The following is a 16,484-nucleotide window of genomic DNA, read 5'->3' on the forward strand; positions in this document are numbered from 1 at the left end:
CGCCCCCATAATTCCTGCTGACATCCTATAGAATGCTGGCTGTATTCATCACTCTATTAATATGGCAGAAGAAGTAAAGGCGGTGAGAGCAGCAGCTTCGCCTTCCTGGAGAAAAGAGAAGAAAGTGGGCACACACAGAGGAGCTTAGTGTCCCCACTGGTATCCCAGGGAAGCACGGGGTGCCTTGTAGGAAGGAGAGCAAAAGTCCAGCAATGAGGAAGCTAGTCTGGGAGAGGCAGGTCTGCCCCTCTCCTAGGAGCCCCTAAAGAATAGACGAAAGAAGGAGCACAGGCAAGCAAGCAGGCAGGCAGGCAGGCAAGGAGTTGGCGTGTGGTAGTTGCCCTAATGGCCTCTTGCTTAAAGAGGATTAAGAGACTTTCCAGCTGCCTCCTTGATTAGAATATTTGTACTCTCCTCCCTCCCCCCCAAAAAAGAGTTCCATGTATCAGAGAATTACAAGGCACAAAAAGACCCAGTCAGTTCCCTCAGACACCAGCACTTGTAAGCACTTCCTTTCTTTGTCTGCCTTCTCCTTCTGAGGGATTTCCATCTGCCAGGACTAGGCAAAAGGAACCAGCTACCTGCCTGTCTCTAGAACTCAGTCCTTCATTTGTAAAACGTTTGGGTTAAACTGGAGCTTACTAAAGTGTTTTCCAGCTCTGTGAATTCTGTCATTTTATGAGAGTTTGGAGACCGGGATTCTAGTTTCTGTGCTGTTATTAACCAGCTGTGACATTTGCACAAATACCCCATGCTGTCTGTGGCTCTCCTGTAAACGACTTGCACGCAGGGTAACTCTGAGACTCAAATGATCATGGAAGGTGACTGAAAAGTCAATATAAAAGCATAAGGTGGTGTGTTGGTCATCTCGGGCTGCTACAACAGAAATACCCCAAGTGGATGGCTTTAACAAAGAGAAGTTTATTCCCTCACAGTCCACTAGGCTACAAGTCCGAATTCAGGACATCAGCTCCAGGGGAAGGCTTTCTCTCTCTATCGGCCCTGGAGGAAGATCCTTGTCATCAGTCTTCTCTTGGTCTGGGAGCATCTCGGCGCAGGAACCTCAGGTCCAAAGGACGCGCTCTATCTACTCCTGGCACTGCTTTCTTGGTGGTGTGAAGTCCTCGTGTCTCTCTGCTCGCTTCTCTCTTTTATATCTCAAAGAGATTGACTTAAGACACTATCTAATCTTATAAAAGACCTCATTAATATAAAATAATATAACTGCCACTAATTCGTCTTATTACATCATAGTGATGGGATTTACAACATTTAGGGAAATCACATCAGATGATAAAATGTTGGACAATCATATAATCATACAAGGGAATCATGACCTAGCCAAGTTGACAGATATTTTGGGGGGACACAATTCAATCCATGACAGGTGGTGTCTTCCATTTTGGGCACACTTGGGTGATAGCTGTCTATACAATAGCCCATTTGTCTCCTCATTTTCTCGGTGCCCTCCTCTGCTTTTCCCTGGGATCTAGTGTTTTCTGTGCTCATCACTCAGCGTTTGTTGCAAGTGCCATCCTCCCACATTCTTCCCGGTGTCTAGTTGGGCTGTGTTGGAGATAATTTCAAATTTGTCTTAATTTGGACTGAAGTTGACCTGAAATATACCTCTGGGCTGTTTATGCAAAGGGCTTCTTGCCAAAAATATTAATGTTGGTGAGTCAGAAAGGAATTTTTTTTTTTTTTTGGTACTTTAGAGGAAGGTTTACAGAACAAACTAGCTTCTCATTAAACAATTAGTACACATATTGTTTTGTGACATTGGTTGCCAGCCCCACAACACGTCAATACTTTTTCCCCTTCTCAACCTTGGGTTCCCTACTACCAGCTTTCCTTTCTCCTCTTGCCTTCTCGTCCTTGCCCTCAGGGTAGTGTGCCTATTTAGTCTTGTTTTGTTTTATGGGCCCGTCTAGTCTTTGGCTGAGGGGTGAACCTCAGGAGTGACTTCATTACTGAGCTAAAAGTGTGTCTGGGGGCTATACTCTTGGGGTTTTTTCAGTCTCTGTCAGGCCAGTAAGTCTGGTCTTTTTTTTTTTTTTGAGTTAGAATTTTGTTCTCCATTTTTCTCCAGCTCTGTTCGGGAACCTCTATTGTGATCCCTGTCAGAGCAGTCAGTGGCGGTAGCCAGGCACCATCTAGTTGTGCTGGACTCAGTCTGATGGAGGCTGTGGTAGTTGTTGTCCATTAGTCCTTTGGACTAATCATTTCCTTGTGTCTTTGGTTTTCTTCATTCCCCCTTGCTCCAGACAGGTGAGACCAGTGGAATATCTTAGATGGCCACTCACAAGCTTTTAAGACCCCAGATGCTGCTCACCAGAGTAGAATGTAGAACATTTTCTTCATAAACTATGTCATGCCAGTTGAGCTAGATGCTCCCTGAGACCATGGTCCGCACAGCCCTCAGCCCAGAAGTTCAGTCCCTCAGGGAGTTTGGATGTATCTATGGAGCGTCCCTGACCTTGCTTGGACAAATCGTGCTGGCTTCCCCAGTATTGTGCCCTGTTTTACCTTTCACTAAAGTTACTACTTATCTATTGTCAGAAATGAATTTTACTTTAAAAAAAAAAAATTTTTTTTTTTTTTAAGAACACATCATCTTAAAGTACCTTTAGGGATACCAGTTATATCCAAACAATGTAATTACAATATAAACAGAGTATAACCTTACTATACGGAAACCCTGGTGGCGTAGTGGTTAAGTGATATAGCTGCTAACCAAAAGGTCGGCAGTTTGAATCTGCCAGGCGCTCCTTACTTGGGTTGGCTTACAAAGGTTTTTTTTCTCTCTTAAGGAAGACCCATCAGTTGACAACTTCAGCCTTGCTAGGATGCTCCATAGCAGAATAGGAGCAAATTCCATGGTTTGTAACCGTACCTTTGGGACTAGAACAACCCTGAGTTTTGAGAATTGCACAGCAGATTATCAGAAATGCCAAGTGACTTTCCAGTTCCTCTTGATCTAGGGTTTTCTCTTAGATTAAATCTCATAGATTAAATTCGAGAGTTTGTTGATTTGAAGCAAGTCATAGTTTATCAATGTTTGCTCTTTCTGGGAAATAAGGGGGATTACTTACTAAGTTAAAAGAGCAAGTAAGTTTATAAGGGAGAATACTAAACTAGCTGGGATTTGCATCTTGATCATTCATACTACGAAGCATAAATTCTATAGAATTACATCCTGATTGCTTTTCTGCAAGAAGCCTTACTCCTCTTACTTTGAGGGTAATATTACCATTTCTGTATGAAAACAAAGAGTCCCTGGATGGCTCAAACCCAGTCCCTGGGTTAAGTGCTTGACTACTAGCCAAAACGTTGGCAGTTAAAACACACCCAGAGGTGCATCAGAAGAAGACGGTCACAGCCATAAAAAACTCTATGGAGCACAGTTCTACTCAGCAACACATGGGGCCGCCATGAGTCAGAATCGACACAGTGACAACTGGTTTTTTGTTTATATGAAAAGAAACTTCCCCTTCCTCCACCCAAACTTTTAAAAGCTTTTGCTGATTTCAAACTGCATGTCACCTGCCCCTAGGCTGTTCAGAATTGGATGTTCTTTGGTACCCATCAAAAAAGTCTGGCTCTGCCGTTTTGGAGTGTACACATAGTTGCTAAAAACCAACGCACTCATAATAAAAATAAATAAGGTTATCTGTGCACTTACCACGTGCCAGGCACTGAACTGAGTGCTTTACTTGCATTATCTAATGTAATCCTCCTGACAACTCTGTGAGGTCGGTATTATTACTATCTGCCCTTTTTAAGTAGACGTGAGAGATCTGAGGCTTGGCTTAAGAACTTTTCCAAGACAGCAGAGTACGTTAAGCGACGGAACTGTGATACTTGTGAAGGTGGGCTGCAACCTTACCTCGTGGCCACTATTTTATGTCTTGATGTAACTTCTTTTTTTTTTTTTTTTTGCAAGAAGACGTCTTGAAAACTCCCCAAGACAGCTTAAAAACAATCTCTCGATTTAGTGTCATAAACTGATTCACTCAGGGCTCCTTCCACAAAGGGAATTGATTTTGCCTGGCTACTTCCCTCAGTTCCTGACATCTGAGACCTTGCTGGGGTCCTCTACACCTTCTTTTGCTCACAACTTCACCCCAACCCCCAGCACACCTGGGACCAGGGTACCTATTCCTGTGCACCCCAGCCCTGAGAAGAACATGGCAAGCAATTCCTCTTTCAATTTCAGTTTTATAGGACTTGGAAGCGGCTCCCAGCCCGAGGATTCTGTAATCTGGAGTCTGCTCCTTGGAGCCTGGTCTGAGGAAAATGCTGAGGGCCCTGGAGAGAAAGGAGCTGTGTTTGGACCTATGGGCTTGGCTGGAGGCTGGGAGGCATTGTACCTGTGCCCATGGGGATACAATGGCACGCTCAGTGCGAATGTGGCTCTTGGGATAGGCTGAGCCCAGAGGTCAGATTGTATCCCCTGAAAAAAGCTTTGGGTTTAGCATCTGACTTACGTGTGTAGTTCTGTCCCCAGTACCCTGGGCTGGGACTCTGTGCATATCTGGGAGGAGGGGGCTGCAATTCAGCCTGCTCATTCTGTGGTCTGCTTGACCTGAGCGCTGGCTCTAGCAGAGCAGCCGTGAGGCAGAGGCACAGTCTCGGGCCTGGGCTTAGTGAGCACAGTCCTCATGCGGAGGAATGCCCACCTTGGCTGTGGAGTGCCTGGGGTTATGTTAGTGCAGCTGCCCAGCCCCTGGGGCAGGTTTCTCCAGAGGTGATTGTTGGCTAAGAAGGAGAAAGCAGCCAGCCATCGTTGAGGAATTGTTGTCTAGGATGTATTCTCTATAGGGCTGACAGAATCCAAAGCTGTCAGCTCCAAGTTTCCAGCAGCGTTTCCCACCCAAGCTTCTGGAGGTTACTAGAGGAGCTCTGGCCAACGGGGAGACAGCTGGCCAGGTGTGTCTTACACAGCTGAGAGCAATCATTCCAGCAGCCAGCAGGTATGCAGCCCTCACCACGGCCAGGCACTAGGCTCACGTCTGTTTTCCTCACGACAGCCCTCCAGGTTTAGCACTGCTGTCCCTATTTTATAGACAGGGCTCAAAGAAGCTGAGAAAGTGCCTCATTTATAACAGGCTGGACCAGGGTTCAAGCCCAGGTCTGCCTGGGTTCTTTCTGTTCCACCATTAGGCCTCCTCAGAAGGTAGCTCTGACTCAGTCTTCCAGGTCCCTGGGGCTCTGAGTTCAGTTGGGAATGTTGGGGCTCTTCTTTGAAGCTGCTATTTGGTATTAGAAGAATTGTATTAGCCAGAAGGATTATGTTCTTATCCTGACTGAGCCACGTGTTTCCAATGTTCCCTTGTTCGGGGCCTCAGTCTTCTCCTCTTGTCATCTGTGACTCCATCGTCCCATGAAGAACCCTGGAAGTATTCGAGATATTTATCTTGGGTGAGCATCCAGAGTAGCAAGCATAGCCATGGGGTATATAGATTGTCTCCATGAGATAAGATGGGAGTGGAATATAGTCCTGGGGCAAAGACGTAGTATTAGAATGAATGTGATTCCCTTGCATAGACAGTAGAGGTGAACGTGTCATTGGCACAGCAGTCATCATACTGGTGAGAACGGATGCCCTCCATCTTGTTCTTATCCTGATTTCTGTGAGTAGGTCTGTAGTGAAACAACTTGTGTTGTGTGTTTCATACCCACACCAGAGCAGAAGCCTTTCTGTAGCCTGTCTGCCTTACTGATTGATCACTTCTGGATTTCACCCAGGCTGCCAGATCACTGTTTGACTGTGTACCCCTCTATATCTCACCTCTTGTATGCTGTTACTGCCCCTCCTCAATTCCACTGTGCTCTTTTTTTATTTTTAAATAATTTTTATTGTGCTTTAAGTGAAAGTTTACAAATCAAATCAGTCTGTCACACATAAGCCTATATACACCTTACTACATACTCCCATTTACTCTCCCTCTAATGTGTCAGCCCGCTCCCTCCCTCCAGTCTCTCCTTTTGTGACCATTTTGCCAGTTTCTAGCCCTCTCTACCCTCCCATCTCCCCTCCAGACAGGAGATGCCAACACAGTCTCAAGTGTCCACCTGATACAAGTAGCTCACTCTTCCTCAGCATCTCTTTCCAACGCATTGTCCAGTCCCTTCCATGTCTGATGAGTTATCTTCGGGAATGGTTCCTGTCCTGGGCCAACAGAAGGTTTGGGGACCATGACCGCCGGGATTCTTCTAGTCTCAGTCAGACCGTTAAGTCTGGTCTTTTTATAAGAATTTGGGGTCTGCATCCCACTGTTCTCCTGTTCCCTCAGGGGTTCTCTGTTGTGCTCCCTGTCAGGGCAGTCATCGGTTGTGGCACCATCTAGTTCTTCTGGTCTCAGGATGATGTAAGTCTCTAGTTCATGTGGCCCTTTCTATCTCTTGGGCTCATAGTTATTATGTGACCTTGGTATTCTTCATTCTCCTTTGCTCCAGATGGGTTGAGACCAATTGATGCATCTTAGATGGCCGCTTGTTAGCATTTAAGACCCCAGACGCCACATTTCAAAGTGGGATGCAGAATGTTTTCATAATAGAATTATTTTGCCAATTGACTTAGAAGTCCCTTCAAACCATGGTCCCCAGACCTCCGCCCTTGCTCCGCTGACCTTTGAAGCATTCATTTTATCCCGGAAACTTCTTTGCTTTTGGTCCAGTCCAACTGAGCTGACCTTCCATGTATTGAGTGTTGTCTTTCCCTTCACCTAAAGCAGTTCTTATCTATTGATTAATCAATAAAAAACCCTCTCCCTCCCTCCCCCTTCGTAACCACAAAAGTATGTGTTCTTCTCAGTTTTTACTATTTCTCAAGATCTTATAATAGTGGTCTTATACAATATTTGTCCTTTTGCCTCTGACTCATTTCGCTCAGCATAATGCCTTCCAGGTTCCTCCATGTTATGAAATGTTTCACAGATTCGTCACTGTTCTTTATCGATGCGTAGTATTCCATTGTGTGAATATACCACAATTTATTTGCCCATTCATCCGTTGATGGACACCTTGGTTGCTTCCAGCTTTTTGCTATTGTGAACAGAGCTGCAATAAACATGGGTGTGCATATATCTGTTTGTGTGAAGGCTCTTGTATCTCTAGGGTATATTCCCAGGAGTGGGATTTCAGGGCTGTATGGTAGTTCTATTTCTAACTGTTTAAGATAACGCCAGATAGATTTCCAAAGTGGTTGTACTATTTTACATTCCCACCAGCAGTGTATAAGAGTTCCAATCTCTCCACAGCCTCTCCAACATTTATTATTTTGTGTTTTTTGGATTAATGCCAGCCTCGTTGGTGTGAGATGGAATCTCATCGTAGTTTTAATTTGCATCTCTCTAATGGCTAATGATTGAGAGCATTTTCTCATGTATCTGTTGGCTGCCTGAATATCTTTAGTGAAATGTGTGTTCATATCCTTTGCCCACTTCTTGATTGGGTTGTTTGTCTTTTTGTGGTTGAGTTTTGACAGAATCATGTAGATTTTAGAGATCAGGCGCTGGTCGGAGATGTCATAGCTGAAAATTCTTTCCCAGTCTGTAGGTGGTCTTTTTACTCTTTTGGTGAAGTCTTTAGATGAGCATAGGTGTTTGATTTTTAGGAGCTCCCAGTTATCTGGTTTTTCTCCGTGATTTTTAGTAATGTTTTGTATTCTGTTTATGCCTTGTATTAGGGCTCCTAAGGTTGTCCCTATTTTTTCTTCCATGATCTTTATCATTTTAGTCTTTATGTTTAGGTCTTTGATCCACTTGGAGTTAGTTTTTGTGCATGGTGTGAGGTATGGGTCCTGTTTCATTTTTTTGCAAATGGATATCCAGTTATGCCAGCACCATTTGTTAAAAAGACTATCTTTTCCCCAATTAACTGTCACTGGACCTTTGTCAAATATCAGCTGCTCATATGTGTATGGATTTATATCTGGGTTCTCAATTCTGTTCCATTGGTCTATGTGCCTGTTGTTGTACCAGTACCAGGCTGTTTTGACTACTGTGGCTGTATAATATGTTCTACAATCAGGTAGAGTGAGGCCTCCCACTTTCTTCTTCTTTTTCAGTAATGCTTTACTTATCCGGGGCTTCTTTCCCTTCCATATGAAATTGGTGATTTGTTTCTCCATCACATTAAAAAATGTCATTGGATTTTGGATTGGAAGTGCGTTATATGTGTAGATGGCTTTTGGTAGAATAGACATTTTTACCATGTTAAGTCTTCCTATCCATGAGCAAGGTATGTTTTTCCACTTATGTAGGTCCCTTTTAGTTTCTTGCGGTAGTACTTTGTAGTTTTCTTTGTATAGGTCTTTTACATCTTTGGTAAGATTTATCCACTGTGTTCTTGATTCATAAAGGCACATTTTTTTCACACTTTAATATCTTTATAATTGACAAATATCTTGTAATTGAGGTCTACATTTAATGTGGTGGGGCTGTTTACATTGATATTGCCTTTTAGAATTGATGGAGGCCACGAAATGAAGAAATATTATAATTCATACATTTGTTCAATCCATCAATTGCCTACAGTAAACATCAGCCATTATGTTAGATGCTGGTAATACAGAAATAATTAGTGTGCAGTCCTTTCTTTGGGGAGGTCACAGCCTAGAGGGGGGAGATGGACTAGAAAAATCAACAGTTATAGCTCCCTGTGATAAGGGCTTTGAGACTGGGCTGGATTCACATATGAACAGTGGAGAAAACTAGGGCCTGGACAAGGAAACATTGGAGACTTGAGTGGAGGGTCAGAGACAGGAGGTAGTTGGGGCAGGGAGGCTGGGACTACCTTAAAGAAAAGGTATATCACAAAGGAGAGTGGGAATACAAGAGATGAGGAATGGATTGGGGGTGGGTTGGAGAATATTATTCCAGACAAATTGAATAGTAGGAGCAAACAAAGATTCAAAATTATAAGAACCTAAGGTTAACGCACTCAGCTGCTAACTGAAAGGTTGGAAGTTCAAGTCCACCCAGCAGTGCCTTGGAAGAAAGGCTTTGCAATCTACTTCTGAAAAATCAGCCCTTGAGAACCCTATGAAGTGCAGTTCCTCTCTAACATACGTGGGGTAGCCATGAGTTGGAATCACCCCTATGACAACTGGTTAAAAAAAAAAAAAGGGTGTGTCTGGGAGTTTCAAATAGCTCGCTGTGGCTGGAGTGGAGGGTGTGTGTGGAGACAAGGGTATAAAATGAGGCTGTGAGAATAGACAGGCTTCCGATAACGGGAGGCATCACACATCATGCAAATGAGTTAAACACTATCCTGAACCTGATGGTGAATCACTGAGGGATTTTAAGAGAGGTGTAATGCCCTGATTTGTGTTTAGGAACTCTATGTAACCACAGGGTAGAGGGCAGATTGGCAGAGGATGGTGGAGTGAAGTGGGAAAGGGCAGGGTGACAGCATTGGAAGAAGAAGAAAGAGTTACCTTGAATGATGCAGAAAGTCTCATTTTCACTAATGTTCCTCGGCACGGAGGACCTGATCAGGGAGGCATTGGTTTGAGGAAGATCACACCGTGGTGCAGTGGGGTGTCTGGAAATAGAATCTACAGGAGCAAGTGACCTTGCCCTTCCTTGCCTTGACCCCATCTTGTGTGCCCTTGTCTCAGGAGAGCCATGAGGTCAATAGGCATCCTGACTATATGAATGGATGCTGGGAAAAGCTAGAAAAAAAGAAAATATTATCACTTTTCTCTACTTGTTAAAAAATTCATTGATGATATAATACTTTTTGTGTGACAAGGTCATATCCACCTACGATGGTGCAATTGTAGTTTGTACTTGCCAAATTAGTTAAGCAATCAGAACTATTTACAATTGGTAAAAACTGCTTGCCAGTGTATGCCAGTGCTTGGGAAAAAATGTGCTGGTATTGGTGAGAACCATCACAGAGTAAATATACAGTGGATGCGTCTAAGTAAGATATAAGATATTAAGTGTTAAGAGTCTCAAGAAAGAAGCAAATAAATTGCTATGGTTGTTTACAGGAGTCGCCCAGCAAACAAGTAATAAGTGTTGTTGGCTGGCCCACCTGCAGGAGGTTCTCTGAAGACAGATGCTGGGGTGAGAGGTGGAAGGAGCTCTTCCACCACATTGGTGATGCTTTGAAATGGGTGGGAAATGGCTCTTAATATTGTGACTCAAGACTTACAGTTCTCTTCCCCTTCCTGCTTCCCTGAACAGGTGCAGTGCCATACTTACACAGGGTACTGCTGGTGTGTCACCCCCGATGGGAAACCAATCAGTGGCTCTTCTGTGCAGAATAAAACTCCTGTGTGTTCAGGTACCGTAAAGAATAGTGGGAAGAATGAAAAGGATTTGTGAGAGACCCCTTGGCTGGTCTCCTGCATCTTGTGGTGGTGGTGGTGGGGGGTGGGGGGAACCTTTAAAAGGCTTGTGGGAGTTGTGAGCCCTTTTCCAGGTCAGAAAGGATTCCACTCAAGCACACTTGCTCTGCAATGGACTGGGGGTGAGCGTCAGGATATGCCTAGGTATATATATTTACTTATTTTGGGTTTAGGTTTCTGGTTACATGCTGTTTTCCCAAGCACTGGCAACAACCCTGAGAGCAGGGATAGAATACAGATTTTTAGCTTATGTGCTGATTCTGATTGCTAGTGGCCCTTGGAGTGTTTTATTGAGATAGGTTTAAAGACGTCATCGGAGTTAAGCGTCAAAGGCTGTGGTGATCAATTAGTGATGGCTATCATGGCCACAGGAGAGGAGAATGGTGGCATATGTGCCATGTATTTGCCATCCCTGGGCAATGTAGTACAGGGTAACAGAAACTTTTTATAAAAGTGGCCCTTATATATGACTAATTATTAGCAGTTTCTGGGGAACGAAAAAGAACCTAAATGTTGAGGCTCCCCTTCCCCACTCTGTGTATTCTGATCTAGTAGGTCTGGAGTGAGAGATGTGGAGTGCCTGTTTTTATAAGGGTGGTTCTGATGATTAAACAAGTTAAGAAACCACTGCTTTATGGTGATCCATTGGGTTGGTCCAGAGCAAAAATTAAGTCCTTTCTATTCCCAGGAGCCCTGGTGGTGCAGTGGTTAAGAGCTATGGCTGCTAACCAAAAGGTTGGCAGTTCGAATTCATCAGCGGCTCCTTGGAAACTCTATGGGGCAGCTATGCTCTGTCCTGTAGGGTTTCTATGCCAGAATTGGCTCAACGGCAATGGGTTTCTGTTCCTAACTTTACAAGCACTGAGAAATTTTGCTCTTGGGTCAGTTTTATGAGATTGTGGATTATTGATTTACACAAGCCCCACACTTTTCAAGTCCTTTCAGATGGTAAGGCACTCATGAATAACTCCCTTAATTCACCATGTGGCTCAGCCTTTATTCAAAAAAAGATTATCCCACCCATCAGCTGCTTCATATTTCTCTATATTGGTGTGTATGATTTTTATTTATTTACTTATTTTTAATTTTTAAGTGCAAAATGTAAAATAATGTGCTAAAGCCTATGGGAAATTCCAAAGACAGGTAATCTTGCTATGCTAACTTTTTCTTTCTTTTTACAAAATTTATTCATTTCCCTACTGGCCCTGGTATATAAAGGGAAAAGTCAGTGGAGAGGACCGTAGGTATCTGCGTTAGGAAACCAAGATTTACAGGCCAAAAGGAAAGTTTACTTCATTTGTGGTTTACATGAAAACTAGAAACCTTAATTGAGGTTAGGGTGGGGAGGGGAAGGAATCAGCCCTCCTTGCAAATGACCTGGGAAGTTTCATTTAAAGCAAATAAATACATGAGAAACAAGTCACATAGGGCAATATAATTGAGTTTTTACAAAAGTAGTATGTGGAGAAGGAGTGTGACATGGACTAGGAAAATATGGATTCTTTCTTTTGTTGGTGGGCCCTGCACAGATGACCTTATGTAGATGCGGTGCGAAGCCCTGCACACTGGGGGTTGGCTTCATGGAGAATACAGGTGCCACAGAGTCAGGACTGTAGGGCGGGGTGCCCATGGCATCCCAGCATATGCAAGGAGAGCGTTTGGCCAAACACACACGATACCCCTCCTGGAGGAACAGGCTGTGCCTAGAAAATTGTTTCCAGGCCTCAGATGATTTTGGCCCATTCAGTTCAATTGGGCCAATGATTTTCTACTTAATGCAGATGGAAAATCGCCCATTTCCTGCCCTCACCAGCAAGGGATGTCAGTCATTGTATTTGCAGCAAGAGGTGGTTTCTGCTCAGCTGGCCCTGTTGACTGGGATGTGGCGCACAACATGTAGTTGGTGGGAAGTGGGGAAGATGGGGGAGTGGAGGCAAGGGGCAGGTATTGGAATGCGGAATTTTGTAACAATTTGGTCAAGACCATTGCCAGGGAACCTGGAAACTGTGGTTCATTTCAACAGTGCTGGGATATCAGTGACATTGATGTTAAGCAAACCCCGCTCAACATGCATGTATGTACTAACTTTGTATATAATGTCCCTAGATGTGTATACAATGCATATATACATAACCATATGCTCATAACATCAGGCTTTGCCAACTCTTTGAAAGAAACCAACCATAATGCACTCTGAATGTCTATGTTTTTGTTTCCTCTCTCGCCCAAGGTTCTGTCACTGACAAGCCTTCGAGCCAGGGTAACTCAGGAAGGAAAGGTGAGTAGAGTTCTATGCTTTATCTAAATGTTTGCTTCTAGGGCCCATCCAAGCAGGAGTTCTTAGACAAAATAGAAGGAGCAAGGGTGAAAGGTAAAAGTGCCCCACAGAAAGGCTTCTCCATTCTTATTCTACGTTTCCTCCCAGAAGCCCTGGAGATACGTATGTCTCCTATAGTGGTGGGACCAAGCTCTCAGAATTCCTGAGAACAGGGAGCGTGTGCAGTGGTCACAGCTGGCAGGGACCTTTAAGGTATGAACCTTGAGAATCGTGATACCTTGGGAATTTCAGTTAATCAACTACCAGTGTTGCCAGCATTGAACCAAAACAATGATGAAAGTAGGAAATCATGTCCAAGTCTGCCTCTGGCTCACTTGATTTGGAAACCCATTTGAGCTTTTTATTTTCCCACTTATTCTCCTTTATACATGTCCCAGCACATCTAGACTGTCTTCACTAAGGCTGAGTCAGCTTCATGGGTGGGCAACCTGTGCTGTCACAAAGGGCCCCACACTCAGAAGGGCCCTGTGCTTGGTTTAATGCTCTGCTGTCCCTATCTTGTACTTCTTAATAATTTTGTCTTGAACTTGCATTTTGTAAGTTAAGTCTGGTGGGACAATGGAGCACCTAGGTGAGCAGAAGTGTTGCCAATGCTTGTCGCACCATTCACATGTAGTGTTTTGATGTCTGCGACACGACTTCCATAACACACTTAAAATTTTAATTTTTCTTTATGTAGTGGTGTAGTGGTTAAGTGCTACGGCTGCTAACCAAGAGGTTGGCAGTTCAAATCCGCCAGGCGCTCCTTGGAAACTCTATGGGGCAGTTCTACTCTGTCCTGTAGGGTCACTATGAGTTGGAATCGACTCGACGGCAGTGGGTTTGGTTTCTTTTTGGTTTAGTGCAATATTAAAGAGCAACGAAAAAACACCATGACAAGTCAAGAGATAGAGACCATGGAAGAAAGGAAAAATCTTTGTATTTTAGTGATTTTAATGGTACTTTTTCCTGCTTTTTGAACAAGGGCCTCACATTTTCATTTTACCCTGGGCACCACAAATGTAGCTGGCCCTGTCTAAGTGCTGTTTAGCAGGGAAGTCAACATGTGGAATAGGTCCCTGGCTTCTGCTGACCATAATTTTCAGTGTGGAAGACAGTTTGAGGCCTAAGATTCACCACTTAGATTCACCACTATTTACCTCCAGGCCACCATACATACAGAGAACTAGTAGTTGAATGAAAAATAAGTACCAATTCCATTGCACTGAACAAGCACTCTAAAACAGTACAGGACACAGGGGACCGTGGCTGAGTCTAAGGCTTTCCACCTGAATCTAGGCCTTGAAAACTGCATGTGCACAAGGGTCCAAGTGAGGAATTGAGCCTCCTGAGGGTCAGCATGAAGTTCACAGGCTTGTCCTACACACCCCGTCACCTGGCCCCTGCCCCAGGTGCCTATTGCATAGGAACAGGAGGCAGAGGCAAAGTCATTAAGCAGTAGATAGAGTCCAGGACCTCCTGCCCCTACTGCCAGTGCTCCAAGAAGACAAGGAATTAGAATGTGCTGATACCATTGCCCACTAGAAAACATGGACCATTGGGCCAGATGGGCACCCTGTCTTTCTGCAGGCAGGAGTGTGTTAAGTGGGTGAAAAGAAGGGAGTAATTGCCTTTCCAGATCATTCCCAAAACAGTGAGAGACAGCTAAGTATTGGTGGTTCTTTCCCGGGTGAGAAAGTGGGGAGAGGGTCGTAAAAGTCTCCTGCAAAGACCTGAGGTCCTCAACACTGTGAATGGAGTATGTCTGTGTACAATATATTTGTTCTGCTTGCTGCAGCTGAAGTCTTCAGGACCATCCCCTTTGTTCCTGGTTATGACGTCCCGGTGGTGAAAAAAAAACAAATCAGAAATCATGCAAAACTTGGTCACCTGAATTTTTCTCACCAAAGGGGACTGAGTGCATGATGCTAAAAAAACCCACACTCACAAAGGCCTTCCACAGGATTTTCGTTCTTACACTGGACAATGAGTTAATTTCCAGGATGATGTGGCCTTGTGCCTGCTTGTGGGGAACAATGAGAGAAATGTGGTCATCTTGGTCGCTCATTGATCCAGCTGGAAGAAGGTAGGTGGGCTGTGGAAGCCAGTTTACAATAAATGGGAATGACTACTCTTTGCTCCTATTCAGCTCCAGAGTCAAATTCCAGAGTCCAAGGAGGGTGGAGAGAGGCTGATTCCTCCAGGGGTGATAGAGGGAACAGGGGGTGAAGGGGGCATGGGGAGCTAGAATCTGAAGCCTTATCTCAGGGGGATAAATTGTTGTCAGTTCCCAGCAATTTGTTGCCCTACCCTGGATGGGTTCCTCTTTTCCAGATGATTCTGTGGAGGCTTTGTCTTTGATGCAAAGGTCAGGACAAGGCCTGGGTGGGGGGATGTTAGGGCTCACTCTGCCCTGGAAACTGACTTCTGCCCATTGGTCTCTGATTTTCTTTACTCTGGAGGATCAAGGCAGGCACTACAACCTCTTTTCTTTGTCACCTTGGGCAATGGCAGCAAAGAGCAGGCTCAGGCCACCTGTAGGAAGGACCACCTGAAGCCACACCTGTCCAGGAAGCTGGGGTTTGAATGGAGATAGCATGCGAAAGGGCATTTGTAATATCCTGTATCCACTTGCCGAGGTTCCTCTTTCAGCTGCCACTTAAGAATGGAATGTGTTCTGGAGGGCAGCAGGTGGGGAAGACACAAAAGGCCCTTGTCTGAGTTTGCGCCTACATGTGGGGTCTCCTAGAAGGCATCTCCTGTGAGCGGGAGCTCAGCCCTTTAGCCTGCCACAGAGCCACAGAGAGATGCTGGACCTGCCCCTTGTGAAGGGTATGGCCAGAGGGAGGTGAGGCCAGAGGTCTGTGTGTGTGAGGGGTAAAGGTGGCAGGGGGAGAACTGGATCCAGTCTTTTCTTTCCCTTTTTGAGTATGCTCTACTGATAGGGCTGGGAGGGATCAGTTCACTTTGCCTGGAGGGAATGAAAAGGCGTATTGTGCTGTAGAGAGAGTGATTGCCAGCCAGGAATTAGTTCTCTGAAGGAAAGGAGAAGGAAGACAGAAAGGAGTCTGGGGGAGGAGCCCTGGCGAGATAGCAGGAGGAAGAATGGAGGGAGAGAGACAAGGCAGTGGCAGGTCATAGCTGCTTTGCACAGGACAGGAGGCCTGGGCTGCTGTGGCTCCTGGGTCCCCAGGTGTGGGGCCTGAGGGAAGAAGTGGGGGAAGGAGGGAGGGAGGCCCTGTTATCTTACCCAGATGCACGTGCTATAGAGGGGAGGAGGGTCAGAACTTCAGACTATTTACTTAATCCCTTGAAATGGCCTTTCCTCGCTCTGTTCTTTGGGTCCCTTGTGTTTAGCCCACTCCTTTATGGGCACATGTGTGGTAATTAACACGTGCGATGGAGGGCCAGGGCCATGTGTTTGAGTTTCAAATATCCATTGATCTGGAGCAATCCCGTCCTGGCTGGCCCCTCCCCTTCTTCTCCTTTTGCCCTGGCCCTTGAAGAAAGATGTAAGGCTTTGTGCACGCGCATGTGTGTGTTGCTCATGGATTTATATGTGTTTCATTGATGCTACAGAGGAGATTCTGAATAGAGGAAAGTGGGTCCAAGTAGTCCCTTCTGCTCTGACAATCTGCAGCTGAAGCCATTGTAGGCTGCAGAAGGGGAAAGATACAGATTCCCTTCTGGTTTTAACTGAAGTTGTCACAATGGAAGTGGGTCCCAAGGTAAATATATTTAGAGATCATGAATTGACACTGACCAGCTTTTTCTGGCTGTGCCACGGCCTGTGAGTTTTTCTGA

The 16,484-nt window shown here is 44.9% G+C and overlaps 1 protein-coding gene across 7 annotated transcripts in view; it reads left to right on the plus strand.

Moving 5' to 3' along the window:
• The window catches only part of SMOC1 (SPARC related modular calcium binding 1), a 176,753-nt gene that overhangs the window by 103,984 nt on the left and 56,285 nt on the right, over nt 1-16,484 (plus strand). For all 7 annotated transcript variants that reach the window (XM_049898536.1, XM_049898537.1, XM_049898540.1 and 4 more), the window contains exons 4-5: nt 10,200-10,299; nt 12,594-12,641. In XM_049898536.1, the coding sequence (XP_049754493.1) occupies nt 10,200-10,299; nt 12,594-12,641 (148 nt within the window). The remainder of the gene's footprint in view (nt 1-10,199; nt 10,300-12,593; nt 12,642-16,484) is intronic.

Source organism: Elephas maximus, chromosome 10 (genome assembly GCF_024166365.1).
Source record: "Elephas maximus indicus isolate mEleMax1 chromosome 10, mEleMax1 primary haplotype, whole genome shotgun sequence".
Taxonomy (NCBI): Eukaryota; Metazoa; Chordata; class Mammalia; order Proboscidea; family Elephantidae; genus Elephas; species Elephas maximus.